Raw genomic sequence first — 15,000 nt, 5'->3', positions numbered from 1 at the left:
GAGGCCAGGAGCAGTTTCCCACTTCAGATATCGCTAGTTCCAAGGGGAACTTTAAACTGTGGTCTCATTTTAAATCGCTCATCTAAGATTCTGTATTAATTGCCCACCATCAAACGCAATTAGCAATTCTTTCATGTGTGGTTTATGTAATGTAATACTTCAATTACATTATTCATTCAGGTTCTGTTTTGGATTATAGGCTGAAAATTCTTTATTAGTGTAGATGTAACCATGCTGCTGGAGTTTTAAAAAATTTACTGATTGAATAATTAATTGGAAAAGAACAAGCTGCAGATTCCTGATGGATTTATGAGACAATTATTCTGTCTTGTGATTATCTACATTATACTATAGAAGCTATGAGGGGAAAAAATTCTTACTGAAAAGAAAGTCATAAATACTGTATCAAAAGATTCCCAAAAGTTTATTTTTGAAATTAAAAATGCAGACATTCTATATTTTCAAATGTCATATGTCAGATTCACAAAGAGACCCTTTTCTTTCTTTCTATTAAAAATAATGTTTAGGGTGCCCTACACTATGTGGCACAAAGGAAAAGCTACAGTGTCTTTGCAGAAATGCCTCAGAAGAGTTTAAATAAATACAATATCTATGCAAAAAAGGGAACATTTTTGAATCATCTTAATGAATAGGAGATGCAGAGACACTAACGGAAAATCAGACAATGTCTTCTGTTTCCTCCCCTACTACAAAACTGAGTATTCTTTTTATAGCCAGAGTAGTGCAGGGAGAAACAAGCTGGCATTCCCTAACCATCAAGCTCTACAGGGCCCTTAGTGAAAAACATCCCACAAACTTTCATGAAAAGTCCCTCGGTTGCTTATGGACGTTTCTGCGCAAACATCAGCTAGGAGAGATAATAGTATATTCATTTTTATAGTCCATGCATCTGACTATATTATCAGGTGGAGCTTTAGGTATCACATTTTTAAGAGAAACTGTAGTTTTTGTTTTCTAGAAGGACTCATTATCCCTTGGGGGTAAGCTCTTTAAGTTCAGATGCTGTATACTATCCATCAAAAACATCCCAATGTGTGAATTGCATCTTAATTGAAATAACCATCAACAAAATGAGACTTTTGAGAAAACATTTGATAAGAAAAAAAATTAGTCTATTCATCCATCTCTTGTGATTGATCTGAGTCCTCTGGGCCCAGCACATAACTTTCTATTTTCGATTGGTACTGATCCTGCTTCTTGAGGGGGGTTCAAAGTCTGTCTCCCTTTAATATCTGTAAACCTATCACAGAGAGATGTTCCTCCTGGCTTCGGCCATGAGACAGTGATTTGTGCACTGATGGGTGTACTTTGTTTAGTGTCACCCACAGTGTAGATTGGATGGATTTTGTAAAAGATAGCATTACTTTAGAAGAAACATACAATTTGACAAGCGATTGCATTTTACTTTCATTTTATTGCTGCGGTTTTCATCACAGTCATTGTTTTGTAACTGTCCCTAAATGGCTCATTTTCTTAGTCTGTTACATCAGTATAGCTATTTACTGTTTATAAAGCAATATGCACTTACAGGTTTGGGAGATGGTTTGGGCTCTGAGGGTCGCATGTGCAAGTGGGTCATCATCGCTTGAAGACGTTCGCGTTCCTTAGAAAGCTGTTAAGAAAGAGTGAGATCAGAGGCGTTTTAGAAATGACTGATCCAGCTATTTTATTGAAGCAATACATCTCATCATTGAGCTTGTCTCCCAGTAATGATTCCTGCATATAAAAGCCTGGGATGAGAAACTTAGCTGGGAGGAAAGGCAACTTTAGCTAGAGAAGGAGAAAACTTTTTGTAGCTTTTCTTATGTTAAAGGTCAGGGAAAACAAATAACACTTCATCTTTTTGTCAATAAGAGAATTGAGGTCACAGTTGCTCCGACAGTAACAAGTTACCGAAACCATAAATTAGAAGGCCCATGGTGTCTCTTTAAAGTCCTGTGGACACTGTTAGCAATGGACTAGTGCCGACAGCTGTGAAGAGGTGAAGGGTTCTCAAAGCGAAGTGCCTGCCAGGATTGTCTACAGACTTCATGCATTCCCACTGAGGTCCAGTTAGTGCCCCCTGCAATCTGCCATCATCAATCTAATTCAATAGAGTGACAGAGACCAGGCAGTGTGAAATGCTGAACTCTGCCACCGAGTCTGCATCTACACTTGCACTGGGTCTCATTACAACTGACGGACCTTACTTTTCCATCAGTCAGACACAGGAGAGAGAGAGAGAGAGAGAGAGAGAGAGAGAGAGAGAGAGAGAGAGAGAGAGAGAGAGAGAGAGAGAGAGAGAGAGAGAGAGAGAGAGACAGAGAGACAGAGAGACAGAGACAGAGACACAGAGAGAGACAGAGGATTGGTCACAGTGCAAACTGTATCATCAGATGACCTCCTATGCTTTAGTCTACATTTTAGCAATGGTAAACAGATCTATGTAAACAAAGCTTTCTGTGTTACTATGACAGTGATACATTATCACACATCCTCCATTATTTTGCAAATTAAATGTTTTCTCATCCCTGGAAAAAGGAGAAACCTGATGGATTGGAAACAGTGTAAGGTGTAGTAGAGAGGATAAAACCCCAGTTAAATGTTCAATTAAACAAAACAAAAAGTTAGTTTGAGGAAAAACCTTTAAAGATGACATATGAGAAGAAGTCTTAGAGGAGTGACAAACTAGAACAGAACTAAAATCTGGAGTGTTATCATTACTTTTTGAGGTCTTACAATTTCTGCTTTTTTTTTAAAGATATTTTCTTTATTTACATGTAAATTTCTCCTTTCCCAGTTTCCCTTCCAAAAAAACAAACAAACAAACAAACAAACACAACAAAAACAAACCCCTGTTGCCTCCCCCGTCCCCATGCCTGCCACCCCACCCTCTCCCACTTATTGGCCCTGGCATTCCCCTACACTGGGGCACAGAATCTTCACAGGATCTGTAAAACTCTGTTTTACTATTAAGTTTGAAAAAATACAACTTTGATAGTATTTTTACAGTATGTATAGCATGGTATGTACATTGTTTGTCACTATGTTACCCAAAGACAAATTAAGTCTTGTAGGTCTTAAATTCTAAACACAGTGTACACAGATATCAAGTTATTCTCCAGTTCATTCACAGTTCATAAAAAGTGCCCCCTTTGTCATAATGTACAATCCTGTGGCACACGGAAATCCAGATTAGCTTGTATAAAAATTGTCTGTGCAACTTATGGGAGTTTATGTCTACTGGATCTATAATAACAAGACTATAGATTGGAAGTTTGACGATATCTAAATATATACAAGAGGACCTGAAGTTCACATAGGTCCAACTGATATAGAAATTATAGAAATCTGATCAATTGTTAACATTTAAGTTAAAAATAACTTAGATTCCACATATTTGAACAGGTATTGTGCTATCAAGACAATATGATGTAGCCAGGAAGATCCAACCACTTGTTCAGTGCTCAGGTTACCACACCAGAACTCTGAGAAGAGTGCACATCGAGGGAGCATGTGACTAACCTGTATTTCTAATTGTTGTACCACTTGCATTTGCACTCGACACTGGGCAGTGCTTCGGTCATCCAATGCATGCTCATTGTTAAGGTGCCTATAAAACACAAGACATGAAATGGAATGAGAAGTGATGTTGGCCCAGCAGTATGTGCCTAACTGAATAGGCACTACCTCTATAGGGCACTTGTAGATTCCTCTGCAGTGGGAAAGCTGAATGGCTGGAAGCTGTGGAGAAAGAAGGTATTATGTGCTTCCATGTTTCGTGACAATTATTTGCATGACACAAAGAGCCTCTTCAAGTAGTAGAAAATATCATTCTCTCTAAGCTTATGTTGCTACAAAAACAACTCTCCATCCTCTTACAGAGCGCAAGTAGAAGTCATGTATTATTTCCCATGCTTTCAGCATCAGCTTTGTAAAGACGTGTGTGTGTGTGTGTGTGTGTGTGTATGTGTGTGTGTGTGTGTGTGTGTGTGAAAGAGAGAGAGACAGAGAGAGACAGAGACAGAGAGACAGAGGCAATTCTCTACTTCATTTGTATTATAAAGATTGTTCTTATGTTTATTTTTAGTGAGAAATACCTTATGCTTGGATGTGTTGTGAATTATGCAAGGTTTGTGGAGTTTTCCATAGAAATACCCATGCCCACAATTAATGGTAGCATTCTGTTACTACTACATAATATATATTGAAGATTCAGGGTAATAAGTTTGATGTTTCTTATAAATAGTCCTAATTGGAATGTATATATGACATATGTAAACACAGTGAAAGAAAACAACCTAAAGATGCTGCTCTAATGTTAACATGTGTCTTTATTATTATACACAAGGGCTGAAGATGTTTCCAATACATGGTATCTTACTGAACCAAAAGAAAACTAGTATAGCAGCACTTTAAATTAGCATGAAAATATCCAATAATTTTTGCTTTGTAATTGATATTATTTATTTTATGTCTTTGCAAATTAAGAAAGTAATTTTCAGGTAATTCAGTTCTTTTTGGTATGTCTACTTAACCAAGAGGTGAAGGAAGACAGCAATTTAAGAGACACAGAAAGGGAAAAGGTTTATTGAATACAACACATACTTAGGAATTAATATATTTACCTATATTATTTCAATATCATTTAAAATAACCTCTAAAGCTTTTTTTGTAATTCTGAGCAGGCTAAATTCAAGAAGTAATTGTATTACCTTTTTGCCTATGCTTCTTGAAGTACATGAAGCAGAAAATAATTCATAGACAGATGCACTTGAAATACAATATGAAGACTTAAGGTAATCATTGACTCAAAACTAACTTGTAAACAAATGGAGTGTCTGTTAGTAGAGCTAGGTTCAGCCATCAGAAACCTTTGTTTCTTTCTACTCCAACTTCGATAAATTAGGCCAGTTTGTTTTTACACCTTCTCACTGATTATAGCAACAAAACCTCCATGTATCTTGCTATAATTGCCAGGCTTGGCTGATGATAAACTGGGAACCAAAATAGTGAGGTGGATCAGGTCAAGCTAGGGTTGTGTGACCAGAGCATGAGTGGTCCTTCCCAATCTTCTTGTCTGCTCTGACTCAGCTTCAGCAGGATCTGTTATAAACCTGGCTGTAATGAGGGCTAGGATCATCCAAGGTCTCTGAGAAGAAGTACAGAGTGCCTGAGTAAGCCAGGGTTAGTGAGTGGTGGAAAAATGTCACTAATTTCTCATAAACAAGACAGCATTCTTCCAGGTTTTGTCCCCCAAATTTTAATAGACAGTGAAGTAATGTCCTGGAAACATTAACAAAATAATTTGTTGCATCCCTATGGTTTGGTATTGTTGTATTTTTTTGTGCGATATTTTTTCCACCAGGAACTCTTAGGGAAAACACACATAATTTATCCTGCAATCAGCCTAAAAGATGAATATTTTTAAAAGGCTATACATAAAGATTAGGATATAAATAGAGTCCAGGAGATTAAGCACATGATGCGGTTTTACCTGAAAAGGTATACTCAGTATAACACATATTTTTGCACAAAACCATTTTTTAAAAAGAATTTTTATACTTGTTTACTTCTTAATGATAATTATCTTACATTAAAACAACTTTTAAAAAAGTACAATATGTTTGCATTATATTCTTGGGTCTTAGAGACCTATTCAATTTATCTCTGCAGCTTTTATTAGAATAGAGACTGGAGACTACAATAATAGTCAATGAGGTTTTGTCTTGATTGAATTTTTCAGTGGAACACAAAAGAACCTTGCCATTAAAATAGTCCTTTATTCTCCTGTATGAAGGCGAAAGGTTTTTAAAGTGTTGTGATGTTCAGTAATGAGCCTCTATCTAAATTATCATTGGTGACAAACTCACAAAGCACTTTTCGAGGACACATAGTTATGAAATGCCACGGCTGCCACTTTCTTTCCTGTAATTATAGGCTAGCTTGCAGCCCTTCAATGATCATTTATAGAACAGCCTCCAGTGGATTACTGAGAACTTGAAAAACACATACATACCTCTGCCACATCTCCCTTATCCTTTCCCTGCTATTGTTTACCAGTGATATGTAAAATAATGGTGCCTATTCATTCCCTCCCTACTTAATTATGCCAATCAAAGTACAGAAATAGTGTCGGATATAAATACAAATCAATAAGACCAAATAAATAGGCTATGTATTAACATTAAATTATGAATTTATGTATTTATGACTATTTTGTGCTCAAATTATTCTCTTTTATGTTTCTATAACCATCTCAGGTACTACATATTTCTGTTCAAAAATTCTCTATGATTTATAAATCAAGGATGAGATAATGCTGAAAAATGAGAGGATCGGTAGATTTTTGCAGTCAGTGCCTAATTGCTGTTTCAAAATGCATATGCAAAGGGACATTTCATTAATCATTTAATCATGTCCCTTGCAGGAAGTTGGAACTAATGTTGCCAATACCCTTTTTATATGAATTCTCCATGATACCATCTTACGCATTTGATCTATTGCCTATGTCATAAATTATGGGTCCTTACAAAGGACCAAGTGGAATTGTTATCCCAGAAGCTGCTTGTTAGAAATCCTTTATTAACTTTCTTGTTTTACTTATTGCTAGTTCTATTTCACAGCTTCATACTAGCCACCAATAATGCTTTCTAGTGGCAAAGGTCTGGAAATTACCCATACAATCACTAACACCATTTCACAGGCCTGTTCTACGTCTACTGGTCTGCTAACAAGGCGATTACACACAAATTACTGAATGCCTATGAAATATTTAAATGCATTCTACTCTACTATGCATTAATAAGAGCAAAGCAAGCTCTGGAATTCTGGTTAGCTCCAGTCCCTAATGTCCCCTAATGAGCCTCTTACGGAGACTGCAGTTCAAACAGAGAGGTGAAGAAAAAATGCAAAGGGGGCCTTCAGAAAGGCAGCGCAGAGCAAACATCGTGGGAGCCACTTCTAATTTATGGGTCACTTTATAGCTATATTGATTTTTGTTTTCAAAATGGAATAAATGATGTGGTCGACTGACGTTCTTTTAGAACTGCATTGAATCTGTGAGCTAGGTAGGTAGTGTGAACTACAGAAAAGAAGAAGAAGAAAAAAACCAACAAAAACCAAAGAAGCCATAAATAGCCAAAATCTTTCTAAAAACAATTAAGCAAACCTTTCAGGAGCACAGAAAGTATGGGGGGTGGAACCTTTCAAGTTTATTTGTTTAACGCACAGTACCCTCCCAGGAAGCTTTTATGGTTATGGATGCATGTGGCTACTTCAATTATAGACACTGCAGATTAGCAATTCAATTTTAACCTCTAGATTTTTTCAAATTCATTGAAAACTATAGTATATTATAAGCTAAAAAAGGGAATGTGCTTGAATCCAATTGTCTCAGAGACTGTTTGAACAAAATGTTTCACTCGCACATCACTGGGAGTTGATTTATTTTGCATCAAGCTTTTTATGTTTAAGCACTGACAGGAGTTTAAATACAAAATGTTAGCTGTCACTATTCATTTAGCTGATTACGTGAGATGCCTTAGTTTTGAAAGATATGGGCACTGTCACCAAAAGAAACAACAGTCTGACAAGTTCAAAGAATGTCTCCTTGAGGTCATAATTTTGTAGCCATGCTGCCTAGTGAAAGACAAAGAAAGAGACAATACACACTAAGTGAGAACATAAATTGTAGAGTAGTCAGCTGCAAGAGAAAGAAAACAAATTTGCACTAAATAAATGAATAGGTTTCCACTGCTTTTTCTGTTGCTCATTCTGCGGTATCAAGCCTTAAAGAACCAATCACTAGCAGGCTCTATCCATTCATTTTTATTGTTTAATTAATCTTTGCAATGCTCATATGCGTATAGAAATTTTCAAGAACACTACCCATTGTGGCTTTTGCCAAGGACAGTACTTCTGGTGCCGGGTCTCTCCATTGTGGCACCTGTGTGGGCAAGTTCAAGAACACCTGTCTGCTAACTGGAATGCTCCACTCTAAACCTTCTGGCTTAAGCTCTGAAAGTCAATACATCTATATTCAAGCTGACTTTAGTGCAATGGAATAGTAATTAATTCTGCAGTCAAACTACACTAAAGTTTTGTCAGATGTGATTACACTTTGACATTTAAAAGACAGTAATGAAGAAGTAGTACTAAATGCTTTTAGTGATTTGGTGAGAGCCTCAATTGCTGGTCAGAAAAAAATGGTTAAATTCTGTCAATTCTAAATTTCTTGTAAAGTTGAAAAATTTCTCCTGAAGAATATTAGCTTGGACTTTGTTTTATGTCTTTGTTTTCTTCTATTACTGTCACAATTTCTGTTTTAATTTTCATTTTTATTCAATATAAAAAATACACCCCTCTTGTTAATGTGTAGATAAAATTAAATTCCTGAGAATGGTAACATTGTGTCTGGGAGCCTAAAGATATATATTATGCTGAGTCAACTTTTTCTTGAATAAATAAAGTACTTCATTAATAAAATATTTTATTTCTTTTCAAATTTCTCACATACCTTTAAGAAAAAGATAATACCAATTCAGGAAATATGTCAAATTAATTTTTCATTTCAGTGTAGTATATTGGCATTAAGTAGGAACAGAATTTATCACAGGTCTTTGAGTTAGAAAATTTAAAGCATATGCTGTTAAAAATGGGGTAGAAGGAAGAACACACAGTCTACTGTCAGTACTCTGTCATCAATATAAAGTGAATGGATAGAAAAGTTGTCAGTCTTTGAAACAAGGGTTGATATGTAATTCAAAAACTCTTTAAATTATAATTTCTCCAATTAAAAGCAAGCAAACAAACAAACACTAGTGTGAATTTGAGTAAAGACCATGGAGAATAAAATGAGTTCGTATTCATTCACTTGTTAGTAATACAAATACCTGAGATGTATGAGAAATGGTCTTCATATGTCTTAAAGGAAGGCATACTAAAGGAGAGGAATGCAGTTTCCCTCAGAAAATAAGCCAGATTTTACTTAAAAAATATTTTAGAGAAAGAAAATACCTACTAAATAGGTAGTTTTATAAATTTGGTTATCATTCCTAGGACATAGAACCATTCACCCTAGAAAGAAGCTCACTGACAACCAAGCCACCACAACAATGGACAGACAAATCATAGAAGTCTTGCTAAGATAGTTTACATTTCTAGATTTTTTTTAACTTTTTTTTTTTAGTAGAAACTTTGGCAAAGCTATCTAACATCTTTTAAATACCTTTTTTTTCCCCTGCAGGAATAGTATAATAAATTTCACACCCAGAAAAGTGGTAGCTCACAGTTGGTTTGCTGTAACAGACATGTAAATTTTCATTTAAGTCCATTTCTAAAGAACCATTGTGATCTGTGAAGCAAATTTTCTCTTAATTGGTCTGAAACTATATATAAAAAAATCTTCATGAAAAGTCTTCCTGTAATCATTTATAAAGGTATTATGATACCAAGTGCTTGCCTCGTTGTTAGGGTACTTCGGCTCTGTACTCTGCAGTCGGTCTGCCATTTGTAAACACATCTTTTTTGATGTTTCTGCCAACATCCTGGCAACAAAGCAGTGCAATTTCAAATGAGCTAATTAACTTAATTGTTGATGAAGCATGAAACAGTTCATTCACCCTGTTAGCTGCACCATGACAACACAAGAGGCTGAGGCTTCGAAGACACTCATCTTCATAAACCTATCTGCGGCTCCCTGTTCAGATCTTCCTTGTACCAATACTGGGAGCAGAAAATCATCCATGGAAAGGGGGCATTCTCAGCGACAGGAGAACCTTTCAAGGAGCCTTGAAACTAAAATATTGTAGGGAGATATAAAGGATGCACAGGGTTTGATTTTATGCTGGGGAAATTATATAATCTACTTTCCAAATACACCACCGTAAATGGCAAAGGTTATGTGAGTGAAATGTGGCTGTTGAATCAAATGTTCAACATCACTGACTTTCATTTTTTTATCCCTGTTATTAAATGCCATTACTGGAAGTGGATATACAGAATCTGCCCCTTTAAACAGACCTAAAAACTATGTCTATTTTATTTCATTTAGAGAAATTGTATGATTATTCAAATATTACATGAGAGTTTTATTAAAAATTTCAATTTCAAAAAAATTTTCAACTTCCGGAGAATGCTCTTTTACAAACTTGTTTCATAGTGATTAAAATCACTATCATGGTAGGCTCATATTTCCATTGGTTCAAAACCTTCTAAATAATTTGCAAAATACTTTCATTAAAGAAATGAATATGACCTATGAACTTTTTAGCCTGGTTTTTCCAATCTACTTGTTGAAACAAACTCATTGTGCTCTAGGATGGATCATTTTTTCATTCCTTCTTCAGTTACTGCTTATTTTACAGCGGTATGCCAAAATCCCCATTTTATCTGTTTCCCCTCCCCCAAGAATAGTTAAAACCTACTTCAAAAACTGTCCAAAATCTTCACATATGCTTTCACAGCCTGGCCACTTGCAGACCCCATGGCCATAGAGAGTGTGGGAGGCCCCCGTCTCCTCGTGTGACGAGCTGTAGCAAGAGAACACAACGTCAGATTCATCTCAGAAAGCCATAATCGTTGCAGGCTGCTAGCGCCTGTCAGGTTACGATCAGTGACAAACAGGTCAAAACAGGTCAATTCAGCTCAGTGCAGTCAGAAAAATTTAATCGTTCTATTGAATAGTTCAACTGCCAAGGCTAGATGATGTTCCAATTAGAGGAGAAATAGAGCCAAAGATGACTGTTAATAAAGGATGAAAGGCTAAGAGGACTCTATAATATCATATGCTAATCCTGCCATATGACCTGACTGTAACATTTTACCTCTAAATAAAAAAATATGTATATGTAGCCTTATGTTGTGGAGTGGGAAAAATGTATTTTAATGAAAGCTATATGGAAGTCATCATGATATTTTTTGAAATACTTCTTTAGAACACAGTATGAACAGTGGGATCATTTAAGCTAATATTCATGTGCAAACTATATATATATATATACACATACAAACACACACACACACACACATACATATACAAATATTCCTAGTAGCTACAGTTGATTTGTAAAATCCTGCTCTCGAACAGTAGTTTATTAGCAATATTCTAATATAATTGTGGCAAGACTTTAATAAGTGGGTATTATATAAGATAGAGAAATCCTATGAAAACTAACATATTTCTGAAGTATATAATCATCAAATTAATCTCAATTAAAACAACAGCATGAAAGCATCCAGAAGCTTAGCATTCTGTAATAAAAACTTACATGAAAATCCACATGTGCTCAGATAAAGGAAAATCCACATGTGCCAGGAACACTGCCACACTTTTGTCTTCTATTTCAAACAGTGCTGCAATTACTTTTATGTTTCTTTGAAAAAATATGGCAATACATTTGCCCCAGCTAGGCAAATATGTTATTACATGGCAGTTCCACCAATGTACTACATGTTCTTTTGGAAACAGAGTAGTTTGTGTGTGTGAGCCATTTCATTATAAAATTCGGTACCTAATCCTCAGATTGTGAAAACAACTTTACTGTTTTAGAAATACTTAGATTATGCATTTTATGTAAATTATTTGACAAGATCTGACTTGGAAGTGATGTGCCTAAACAAGTGGAATTAAGTTATAAAATATAGCTGGATGTTTCTTATGGAAGCTCAGTTTAAAAAAAAAAGACAGAACTCTGAGCTAATAAAACACTAAGGTGTGAGGTTATCTCACACAATGTAATATTGGCAACAAAAGTCCAATGACTTTCCTGTATACATTCCCAGTTAAATTTATTTTGAAAATCATCAAAATATATTCATTTCAATATACTCACTAATCCACTTCAAGCAAAAACACTTTTAAATTTCAAATAATTAAAAACATGTGCATTATACAGGTTTTTCCTGAGTTCACATTTTAAGTGTTTCCTTAGAAATCAGAAAGTGGTTGAATATTATGTAATTAAGAATATAGATGACCAAAGTTGCTTTTGTATTGTTTTGGCATTATGGGATTAGTGAATTCCTCATAACTGGGGTTAATTCATAATATGTCATTTATCAAATTATGTCAATATAATCATTCCTTGTACATTCATGGAAAACATAACTTCTTTAGGCATTCTCTCCATTTATATTTAGTATACTGGTGGCATCTGAAGTCATTTTATAGCTTAAAAGAATAAAAGGTCAACAGTAATGGTTGCTCCTGCACTTGCTCTACATACAGTTTTTGTCCCTGTTCATATTCAGTTTGTTCACGGTGAAGATTAAATGCAGACGTCTGTAGAGAGCTCAGTGCAGGGGACTTACCTGTCCCGCCTTGCATTCAGAACTGAAGACTGTCCATTCACTATGGAATGATGTGTAATTGGTGGTGATGCTTTGGAAGTGGTGGAGGAGGTAGTCGAGGAGGAATTGTTAGTTGTGAGGTCTAGCCCTCCATGCTTAATGCCATTGTCTTCCATACTATGGACTCCAGTCACTTCTTTCCATAGTTGCTGAATCTCAGCAGGACTTAAGCCAGCTATAAAATGAGAGAAAGTCCCACTGATATAACAAGGTAACATTTCATGGGCTTCAGAAAGGATTATCAACATCACCAACATTAATACATGATAAAAAAAATACTCTTGTAACACCAATACCAGAGTGTTTTTCTAATCCCAAACAAAACGTTATTTATTTTATAACAACAATTTGAAAACAGTACTGAGGAGAACAGGTTTGGGAAATAAGCCTACTTTGATTAAAAAAAAAAAAAACCTACTTCTACCTATAAATTAAATATTAGAACTTGATTAGTATTATTAATGAGGAGGTGAAAGAAATTTTTATGAATAATATACTAAAAGAAAAAAAGCAAAAATAATTACAAACAGATCAAACAAAATAACACTCATTGAGAGAGGGGAGGGGATAGAAGAAGGAGGAGGGGGAGAGAGGGAGATAGAAAGGGAAAGAGAGAGGGAGAGGAAGATAACCAGTTACTACTGGTTTATAAAAAACTCAACTTCTCATCTTAAACAATTCCCTGGTTCAGATTCTCTTGGGGTAAACAAGAGTGAGACCAGCAAGCTTGGTATGGTCTTTTAATTTTGACTATTATTTTGAAGAAATATTTTGAAGTATCTTAAATGACTGTTGTTTTATTTTGTTTGTTTTTTGTTTTTTATTTGTTTTTGTTTTTGTTTTCTTTTTAAATGCTTGCATGCATTGTCTGTGCTCACAAAACTTAAACACATTAAAATTGCAATTTAAATTTAGGCTACCCATTTCTAACCCAAATGCTATCTCTAAATGATAATCACTTGCAAATGAAAAATTAATTTTCTGAAAGGGACTTTCACAGGGGAAACAAGCCAGTCTTAAGGGCAGACCATATGCCGAGCAGTAGATTGCTAAATGAACTCAATTGCATCTGTGGGGGTTCTTTGTCTCATAAGGTTGTGTCAGGGCATTTTCTGTGTATGTATATTATGAATTCTGGTTTTGTGTTTTCATGGGATTCCTGTGTGTGAATGTGTATCCAACTATATATATTTTTTTGTACTTTCTCTTTAGCTCTTTTTCTTCTATTTGTTTGCTTGGTCACAATCTGATTTTTTTGTTTTATCTTATTTTACTTTGTTTTCTTTTATTATTAATCAGAAAGAGAAAAATTGGAGATATGTATGGGAGGAGGACAGAGGAGTTAGAGATAGCTTGGAGGGAACCTTAATCAAATTATATTGTATAAAAATACTTTAGGTAAAGTTATGAATAAATAAATAATAAATAAAGTAAGTAAGTAAGTAAATAAATGAATAAATAAATAAATAAATCTAGGCCAACCTCAATGAACTTGCTCTTAAAATACTTTATTACCAAAATATCAAAGTGACTAAATAAAATTCTAGTAGAAGAAATGAAGCTGTAATTTAAATTGTTGTCATTTATTGAATGCGTATCATGTTCTGAAGCTTTTGCAAATGGATTCATATTCCTGAATCCAGTGACCCACACTGTAGGTCAGGACTCATGATGTACAGGTAAGCATAATGTTCACCTTCCAATGGCCTTGGCTGTGGTGATGGCCATCTATCAGGAAGTCACACTAGAGCTAGAGAACAGAGGATGCAGGGGAGGCGAGTGAGCACTCTTCCCTACAGAGAGTGATAAAGAGCCAGCAGCCAGAATTCTCACTGGCCCACTTGTAACTCTGCCTAATTATACTTAGCGGTGGTAACACTAAATTGCCATGCATATGACAATTTCAGATATTAGTTTACCCAAAGGTATCATTTTGGTAATTTTGGATCCTTAATATTTTAAAGAACAATGTGAGATAATAAAAAAAAGGCAGGATAATGTTTGCTTTTTAAAACTATTTTGTAATAACTTCATTTTTTTTTCCATTAAGAAATGTGGTTTTCAACCAGAGCTTCCAGGGTCTAAACCACCAACCAAGGAGTACACATGGAGGAATCATAGCTCTAGCCATATATGCAGTAGAGGATGGCCTTGCTGGGCATCAATGGTAGATGAGGACCTTGGTCCAGTGAAGGCTTGATGTCCCAGTGTAGGGGAATGCGATGGCAAGGAGGCAGGAGTGGGTAGGTAGGGGTATACCTTCATAGAAGCAGGAGGAGGGGAGAAGGGATAGGAGGTTTCTTGGGGGTGGAATCGGGAAAGAGGATAAAATTTGAAATGTAAATAAATAATATATCCAACAAAAAAGAAATGTGGTTTTCTAATGGTATATATCTTCTTTGTTGAGAGAAAACCGCTTCATATAAAAATTATTAACTGCTGCTTTAATGGTAGCATTGACTTGGAGTCATGAATCTTTTCTGACCATAACTTTTTAAGGCCTGTCTGAGTTTGTAAGGTGTCCTAACAGCAGATCCCCCAAAGCAAAGCTCTTTCCTTCTCAGCATCATAGCTTCAGTAACCCAAACACTCCCCTCACTTTCCCGTCTCCTAACTGTAGCATAGACAGCAACAAGAGCTTCATGGTCT

General features: G+C 35.5%; 1 protein-coding gene across 11 annotated transcripts in view; it reads right to left on the bottom strand.

Annotated features, from left to right (window-relative positions):
- Positions 1–15,000, bottom strand: part of Foxp2 (forkhead box P2) — a 534,032-nt gene that overhangs the window by 35,894 nt on the left and 483,138 nt on the right. For all 11 annotated transcript variants that reach the window (XM_031381204.1, XM_031381198.1, XM_031381206.1 and 8 more), the window contains 4 exons: positions 12,313–12,526; positions 10,428–10,532; positions 3,526–3,613; positions 1,550–1,633 (listed from right to left, as the gene is read on the bottom strand). In XM_031381204.1, coding sequence (XP_031237064.1) covers positions 1,550–1,633; positions 3,526–3,613; positions 10,428–10,532; positions 12,313–12,526 — 491 coding nt within the window. The remainder of the gene's footprint in view (positions 1–1,549; positions 1,634–3,525; positions 3,614–10,427; positions 10,533–12,312; positions 12,527–15,000) is intronic.

The sequence above is a fragment of the Mastomys coucha genome, unplaced genomic scaffold (assembly GCF_008632895.1).
Source record: "Mastomys coucha isolate ucsf_1 unplaced genomic scaffold, UCSF_Mcou_1 pScaffold20, whole genome shotgun sequence".
Lineage (NCBI taxonomy): Eukaryota > Metazoa > Chordata > Mammalia > Rodentia > Muridae > Mastomys > Mastomys coucha.
The sequence above is the reverse complement of the archived record's forward strand: the minus strand, read 5'-3'. Positions and strand labels throughout refer to the sequence as shown.